The sequence below is a fragment of the Rhinatrema bivittatum genome, chromosome 1 (assembly GCF_901001135.1).
Source record: "Rhinatrema bivittatum chromosome 1, aRhiBiv1.1, whole genome shotgun sequence".
Taxonomy (NCBI): Eukaryota; Metazoa; Chordata; class Amphibia; order Gymnophiona; family Rhinatrematidae; genus Rhinatrema; species Rhinatrema bivittatum.
The window spans coordinates 514,230,409-514,239,064 of NC_042615.1; the positions used below are offsets into that span (position 1 = coordinate 514,230,409).

At 46.7% G+C, this 8,656-nt stretch overlaps 2 protein-coding genes across 2 annotated transcripts in view; both read right to left on the reverse strand.

Moving 5' to 3' along the window:
• Positions 1-5,298, reverse strand: part of LOC115098592 (olfactory receptor 5V1-like) — a 29,659-nt gene extending 24,361 nt beyond the window's left edge. Inside the window, exon 1 of the mRNA XM_029615274.1 lies at positions 4,926-5,298. Coding sequence (XP_029471134.1) covers positions 4,926-5,298 — 373 coding nt within the window. The remainder of the gene's footprint in view (positions 1-4,925) is intronic.
• A 1,704-nt stretch (positions 5,299-7,002) lies between these two features.
• Positions 7,003-7,941, reverse strand: LOC115098597 (olfactory receptor 5V1-like). Its single transcript, XM_029615290.1, has one exon. The coding sequence runs from the start codon at positions 7,939-7,941 to the stop codon at positions 7,003-7,005; it is 939 nt and encodes a 312-aa protein (XP_029471150.1).
• Positions 7,942-8,656: the final 715 nt, after the last annotated feature.

Below are 8,656 nucleotides of genomic sequence, written 5' to 3' on the forward strand. Positions count from 1 at the left end.
ACTTGGATCGGCTTTTCAGGGTTGTTCTGAATAGAGTGGCCAACATAAAGAAAATAAGATGTGCCATGCTGTGTCAAACCAAAGGTCTATCAAACCCAGCATTATTTCTCCAACAATGGCCAATCCAAGTAAACTGCCCAAGAAGATCCCAAAAAAGCAGATTCTATTCTTTATTACTCATTCCCAGGGACAAGCGATGGGTTTCCAAAAGACTAATAATTGTGTATGGACTTTCCCTCCAGGAACTTCTCCAAATTCCTTTTAAACCCAGTCAGATGTTTTGACCACATGCTCTGGCAATGAAGTTTACAACTTAACTATGGGGGTTATTTTCCAAGGACTTACCATGTGCGATATGGCTGTATCGCACGCGATATTTCCGCAAACCATGCTAACAGCAGTTATCGCGGTTTGCGAATGCAAATTTTGATTTTCGTATTCAGGGGGCGGAGTTGGGGCGGGGCAAATGTAAAGTGCCGCGTAACAGCTGCGCTGTTAGCGCGGCTCCTAACGCGGCCAATAACTACATCTCTTTCAATTGCGATACACCGTATCTCGACGTATACCGCGCACTGCGATATTATCATGTTGAACGAAAATGTTGAAAACCAATCCCCACAGACCTACAAAGGTACTGCTACCCAATAAAAAGTCCTGTTCTTAGTAGGTCTATCTTCTCAACACCATCTACACATTCACAGTGTATGGGGCAGGCGCACTACATGGCTGAGCAGGCCCGAAGCAGATGCCAGGACGTTGATCGACGTCGCCGCAGGTACAGGCAGCGGATTTATCTTCCACGAACCTCATTGCTGGGTATGCCAGAGGATGTTGTGATCAGCAGGTATTGCCTCAGCGCTCGTGCCATCCTGGAAATATATGAAGACATACGAGGTGCGCTTTAGTCTCGAACCCGAAAGAGCCGTGCCATCCCCGGTCTGACCAAACTCTTGGCCGCCCTGCACTTCACAGCAAGTGGCTCTTTCCAATCCACAGTAGCTGTTGTGGGTGGGATGTCACAGAGCATTTTTTCACGGTGTCTGCATCAGGTCACTGAAGCAGTCATGGCCCACATGCCTCGCTACATAGCATTTCCATGTGACAGACAGGACCTGATGGACCTCAAGCGTGGTTTTTATGACATTGCCTGCTTTCCGAATGTCATTGGAGCTATTGACTGCACTCATGTGGCCATCGTTCCACCCTGTCAGACGGAGGCAGCCTACCGCAACAGAAAGCAGTTCCACTTCCTCAACATGCAAGTGGTGTGTGATGCTGGAATGCGGATCCTCTCAGTGATGTCCAGCTTTCCGGGATCAGCACAAGATTCCTTCATACTCAGGCAATCATCTCTGTTTCGCAAATTCGAAGCTGGCCTGTATAGTGATGGTTGGCTTGTAGGTAAGATAGACGTTTCCATACGTCTTACATATTTGCAATGTTCATCTCTGTTATGGCACACAAATGTGATGTATACACCTGTCGGGATGGAGTCATATGTCCCCATCACAACAGGCCTCAGTGCCTCATAGTGTTACCTTAAGTGGTGGAACGGCTCATGCACCCAACCACTTGCTATTGGCTGCCAAGCACGAGGTACACAGCAGCCCCTGTATGGCCTGTATGTGGCATGGCTTGTTCACCTCACTGCACTAGTGGACAGCCTACACATATTTGGTCTAGCCATGGTTAATGGCAGTGTCCAAGGTGATTTTAGAATTGTCATGTAAGGGCAGCTCACATCCACAGGTGTTCGTGAGGTCCTGACGTTCATTACACTTTGCAGGATCACTTCTAGTCAGTTGTGCACATTCAGGGGCAGCCAGTTTACACCATGTATGTTATTGTGAATGCATACCTATATAAAAGGTCCGGTTGAGCAGATATGTCTGTACACAATGACTGGAGTGCATGATGCATATGATCCGAACACAGGGATGTGATCTGTAAGGACAGTGATGATACGCACCTACCGCATACACACTGCTGACATAAATCTCACTGTCTAGGGGCCCATCACGTGCTATACTGCCTAATAGAGACACACCTGCTGTGGGCCAAAGCAATCATGAAGCCACACACATAGGATGTTCGGAAACTGGAATGGGCTGCCTCGTGCCATCCGGCTCTACTGCATGTAGTGAGCACCTACACTCATCTGACACCAACATCAGTATTTGTTTTTTTTTTTGTTTTTTTTTGTGTGTGAGCAACATTGGTTACCTGTAACCTTCGCAACTGCACACCTGTAGGGAGGAAAGTCCACTGGGGTTCTGCAGCATGTAAATGATTGTTGTTCTGTTAAGAGTCAGTAAAGTATAACGAATATCTGTCATCACTGACAGATACCTGTTACTGGCCTGTACTGGTTGTCCAAACAACATGCGCCATCAACAATGACAGTTAACCTTGGAGAATGGCTTGTATATGTGTGTGTGACGAGGTGAAATATGTGAAGACACTGTAGGACTGTGGATCACACAGTGTTGGCTGGCAGATAGTGTTTACATGGTGGACGTGGCCCACATTGTAAAGGGTCCATGCACACCACACAGCTGTGAGATGGCACCGGAGGGATGTGTGTCACAATGGATGGTGACCCCTTCTTGCAACCATTGCCCTTTTCTGACCACCAAATTAATATACTGGTGGCTAACACTGACTGCACACCAGCAGTCAGCACATCTGTGTGCACATGGACACCAGGTCAACACACTTAAGGCCTGTTGAGCATGCCTTACACCAGTTGCACCATGTAAACGGGTATGACATATTAGCATTAATATCTTCACCTCTCCATACGACTAGCAACTGCCTAGTTATCTGGCTGCTGACAGTCTGTGCAACTCCTTTAATACACGGCATGCAGATAGCAACATAACCCTTCCCATGCCTCACCTTTCAGTGGCCCACAACCTTAACGCTAACACAGTAACTATAGGAAGCCTTCCCTGGCACACAACGAATCCATAGACATTCTGCCATGGTGGGGTTGTACACTGATTTGAGTATGCACAGGGTACATGCTTAGCATGTGCAGCTGGGAAGGGCTATACACTATTGATGGCAATGGTGCCTGGAAATTAAGCGTATGCATGAGCCACCACTTTCATGGATGTCCTGCATGGCACCAGAGGTTGGCAACCTCTGGGTCAGTCACCCAGCATTGGTGGAAGGCATTTTCCGTTTACCTGCACATGTGAGAGACCAATCTAGGAAGCAAACTCGGTTAGTACCTTAGCATCAGTTAGGCTCACATACGTGGTGTTTGTCAGGCAGAGGTAGCTATGATACTGAACCCTGGTAAGAAATACGTGTGTGGACTCCTCACCGCCAACAGTGCATGACATGAGCACTGCTATGGCAATAGACTGCTGGCCACCCCTTCCCCTTTCCACACAGATCATGAGAGCAGGCATACATCAGCACGCTCCCTTACTGTGCATTCTCTGTACTGAGGAACAATACTTCTTCTACTGTGAGGGACATGTCATGTACTCCCCTAATGTTTACTCTGCAGGGTCCCCCTTAGCACCCTCCTAGTACATTAAGCTAACTGTAAGTATGTCAATGGCAGGTGTAGATGTTGCTATACTGAACCTCGGACAGGGGGCAGTTGGGAAACTGCATTGGTGCAGCGTGTGATGCAGCATGCAAGGTGTGGCGGGTGTACACTAAGGTCACATTAGGAACATAAAGAGGACAGAAAAGGTGGCAGGTTAAACAGGATATTTATTTCTGACAACATTCTGCAGGGTATAGTGAAGAATTAGGTCAGCAGTTTATGCATACATTTGACGTTCCTAGGTAGTCATTATCTGCAAGTACTAGATAGCTAATAGATCCAAAGTGGTCCAATTCCGTGTTACATCACTCCACCATAAGCAGTATATACACATATGCAGATAGTTGGTGTTATCAGTACTGGCAAAGCATGATTACCTAGGAACAGGAAGTGGCCCCCAATAGCTTGGATACTGCAATACATAGATTACCGCTGGTCAGTATACAATGTGTAGACAGGCATAGGCCCCAGGCGGTCCATGTTGAAAGAGTGCGCTGAAAGGGGACTGCCTGAGAGGCCGGCCGGCAGAGTGAAAGTCCAGCCAGCAGACAAGGTATCCAGCGGTTCAGCATGTAGGCAGCAGGCAAACACATGAAGGGTCTGGCAACAGCAGTGAAGGCCCAGGAACAGACAGAAGTCGCATGGCAACAGCAGTGAAGGCCCAGGAACAGGCAGCAGCGGCATGGCAGCAGACGGAGGCCCAGGAAGAGACAGCAGCGGCATGGCAGCAGACGAAGACCCAGGAGAACACAGCAGCGGTATGGCAGCAGACGGAGGCCCAGGATAACACAGCAGTGGCTGAACCTGTGGGCCACACCTCTTCCTCCTCCTCCGATTCCGACCACTGTGTCGTTGCATCTATGTGAAAGGGCCTTGTGAGCATTGGTGACCGTATTGTCCCCGGTGGATGCCTGCTGGTGCCTGGGCCCTCCCAGCTGGCATCAGACGTCTGCTGCCTGGGACCAGAGTGCTCTGTAGAAGATGGGGGAAAAAAGGATAGACAGCATCAGTACCACAGCGTTTGGTTGAATTGGAGTAACATCAAACAGGGACACATAATCTTTGACCAACATGTCATTCTGCTTATAAAGATATGTTGTTTATATGTACCTAATGGCATGGGGGATGGGCCTGGGGGATGGGGCCTGAACCCTGGGCCATGCACAGCACATGGGCAAACTGACAATGTGGACAGTTGAAAGCATTTCTTTCACACCTCAGACTGCCAGTTTCTGCCTGGGGGATTGGGGGGGGGGGGGGGAAGACTGTTCTGGAGAGCACATGGGGAACTTCAACAGCAAACAGGACTAAACATTGTATAGAAACCTAGCACAGGACAGGGGGGTACAGGCCAACTTACCATCTTCAAGGTGGGATGTATCAAGGCGTGGATCCAATCCCTCGAAGACGTCTGGTCCCAGCCGCTGCATGAGATGCCTCTCCATATCGATGAATCTGATCGGGCAAGGGGACCTTCCTCCTGTGTCCTGCAGGTACTGATTCCGCTCCGCAATCTTCACCTTCAGCTGCGCCTTTATATCTCTGTACCGGTGGGCCACCTGCTCCCCGGTGCGAGGTATTCCACTTTGCCTTCTGATGTCCAGAGCTATGGTGGCCCATAGCTGTGCCTTGGGTGCCTTGCTCGTCTTGACTGCCAGGTTGCCAAAGAGATGGGCATAGTGACAGAGGTCACCTTCTATCAGCATGTCATTGTCCTCCTGGCTGAAGCGCATGGCACGCTGCCTGACCCTTGCCTGGCTGCCTGGTTGGGGTGCCACTTCCGGAGGGGTCGCCTCCCTAGCCTCTGTCTCCGACCCACCAGATTCCCCACTCCATTCCTCCCCCCCCCCCCCCAACTGACCCTGCACTTCCTGATCCCTTCTCCTCTGCCCTGGCTGTCTAGCCCTACCTCTTCCCACCATTCTCTCCTGCCTCACCCTTTCTCCCTCCCCCACCTTCCTATCACTTCCCTCCTGCCTATCTCTCCCACTACCTCTGTCCCTGCTCCTACTCCTCGTACCCCTACCACTAGGTCCCTCCTCCTCCCTCCCCCTCTCCATCCTCCTCCCCCTCCCCCACTCTCAACTCCCCTCTTCTCTCCTCTCCTTCCACTCCTCTCACGCTCCATCCTCCTGTCCACACTCCTCCTCGCCACCACCACCACCACCACCACACTCCTCCTCCTCACCACCAGCACCACCAGCACCACCACCACACTCCTCCTCCTCCTCCACACAGATAGGGACAAACAGGTAACTGACACACTTTCACTCCAACAGAGATTACAAAAGACACAGGTAAAGGGAAACAGATGACAACAAGTAAACAAGACACTGCACTCAGTAATTGAACTCCAAAACTCCTACTCCAAACTCCAACTGCAACTGCAACTCCTACTTCCTCTCCAAAACTCTTTCCAAACCCTCAAAAGAGGAGGGGCAGAAAGTGACCTTTTATACATTTCACATTATCGCGGGGTGCGGTACTTGGTTTCACTTTTGTCCGCGAAAACGTCGCAAAGCACGATAATTATTTACTCATTTCATCGCGAACCTCGAAAATAGTTTCGCGATTCGTGAAAACTTCGCGTTACGTGAAATTTTCTTGCTGTACGGAAAGAGCCTCATTTGCATGGGAACGCCCCTTTTATTAACGCAGGAGGTATCTATGCGATACCAATGCGATATTGGTAAATGAGGGCCTATGTGTTGATGAAAAAATACCTTCTCCAATTTGTTTTAAATCTAATACCTGTTTGCTTGATGGGGAATTCCCTTGTCCTAGCATTACTTGAAAGGATAAATAACTATTCCCTACTTACCTACTTTACCCACTCATGATTTAAAAAATATCTATCATATGCTCAACTGTTGTACAAGCTAAAAATCCCTAACCTCTTTAGTCTTTCTCATAAAGCAAAAATAAAATGATATGAAATTGGTTTCACATTCTATGTTGGGTTGTGGAGATCATCCAAATAACCTGAAGTCATGAGTAAGTTCACCAAACAGTTTGATATCATCTGGACAGCCATAATCAGCTGGTTTTGCTCTATTACATTTCTGGGCTTATGCTACAAAAAGCTACAGGTCCATAGATGAAGTGGAGCTGAGCTTTCTTTAGATAATATGGAAAGAGTTGGTAACCTTAGTCAATGTAGGAGAGGTAGACCTCTGAAGGTCCACTTTTTCAGGACAGGTAGATCCAGTTCTGGACATACAGTTATGATTTTTCTTATGAAAACACAAGACTACAAATCAATGCCTGTGATGATATAAAACTAGATTGGTTCTAAATGCCCTGAAAAAATGGTGATAGTTTTTAATCTTAGATATACATTTCTTGAAAATGCCTTTCCTCATATGCCATTGTAGTAGAAAATTTGTGTTTATTGGTGAAAGACAAAAAAAAATCACATGATATGATTTCTGCATGATCTAGGAAAATCTGTTCTTTAGGAACAGTGTCTTCAATGCCCCTTTAACCTCTTTGTTCCTCAGGCTGTAGATGATGGGGTTCAGCATGGGGCTTATAACACTATATATAACAGCTATCACCTTCACCTCCTCACTCAGTATATACATGGAGTAGGGGCGCATGTAGCAATAAGTTCCACTACAATAGTATAATGTCACCACTATTAGGTGTGAGGCACAGGTGGAAAATGTCTTTCGTCTCCCCTCTGAGGTGCGGATCTTCAAGACAGCAGAGACAATGAAGACATAGGATGAAACCACCAAAATGAAAGGGATGACGCCACAGACAAAAGCAACTACAAGGAAGACTATCTCTTGAGCAGAAACACTGGAGCAGGAGAGCTTGTAGAGTGGAGGAATGTCACAGAAAAAGTGATCAACAATGTTGGGACCACAGAAGTCTAAGGTAGAGACACAGACAGCCTCTGTCACTGAATTTATGAAGCCCATGAGCCAACAACTGGCAACAAGCTGAACACAAATTTTACGGTTCATAATCAATGTGTAATTTAATGGGTAACAGATGGCAACATAACGATCATAGGCCATAGCAGCTAAAAGGTAGCACTCCACTACAATGAAGAACTGGAAGCAGTACATCTGTGTGATGCAGCCAAGGAAGGAAATGGACTTCCTGTGAGACAGAAAATTTTCCAGCATTTTTGGCACAGTGACAGAAACACAGATTAGGTCTACAGTGGAGAGGTTGGCCAGGAAGAAGTACATAGGACTGTTCAGGCGAGAGTCACTGTTGATGAGGGTGAAGATGAGCAGGTTCCCCATGAGGGTGATGAGGTAGATAATGAGGAATATGAAGAAGAGGAAGATCTGGGGCTCCTGGACACTAGAGAGTCCAAGGATAAAGAACTCAGTCACACCGGAGTGGTTTCCTCTTCTCATGATATTCTTACAACCTGTCAATGAGGTATAGTTATTAGGTCTATTCTTTATTATCTTCTTATTCTTGCATATCTGACCTAGATATGATTTTCAATACTATCATGCAGGAAGGTGCTAATGAGTAGCATCCAAGATGGCTGCTTGAGAATTTGTGCCCTGAGAAAAATCTCTATAATATTCAGTTTCCCAATGTATATTGCCCTATTTTTCTTTTATATTACAGTGCCTTTGATCAGGATTATGGCAGGAAATAAATCAGCTAAAGGAGACTCTTCTCGGAATACTCAGCAAGGAGTGAAACACGTTAAACAGAACCTGCCATCTCCTGCTAAAATGGTGACAGGGCAGAACTCAGAGATATCACTTCCGGCCATTATGACTGAATTGCTGCAGGTAAATGAAATGCTGAAATATAATTCAGCCAAAATGTTAGAAATTAGAAATGACATTTCTGGTCAAAAATGTCAGTTTACTAATATGCAGACAAAATGGATTCCATAGAGCAGGATATTTAGATAAACCTGAAACGATACCAGAATTTTAAAGAAAAGTGAACAAGATCCTTCTGGTGGAGAGGAGTTCAGAAGATTTAAATAGTAGGAGCAGATTAAATTATATTAATATTTTTTGTGTTCCTGAACATTCAGAGTGGTTAGATCAGATGGGCTTTTCCAGCATTTTCTAACAAACTTATTAGATCTGGAGTTTACTTAAC

Excerpts from the sequence above, each read along its gene's own strand:
- LOC115098597 (XM_029615290.1), bottom strand. The coding sequence starts at position 7,941 with ATGAGAAGAGGAAACCACTCCGGTGTGACTGAGTTCTTTATCCTTGGA.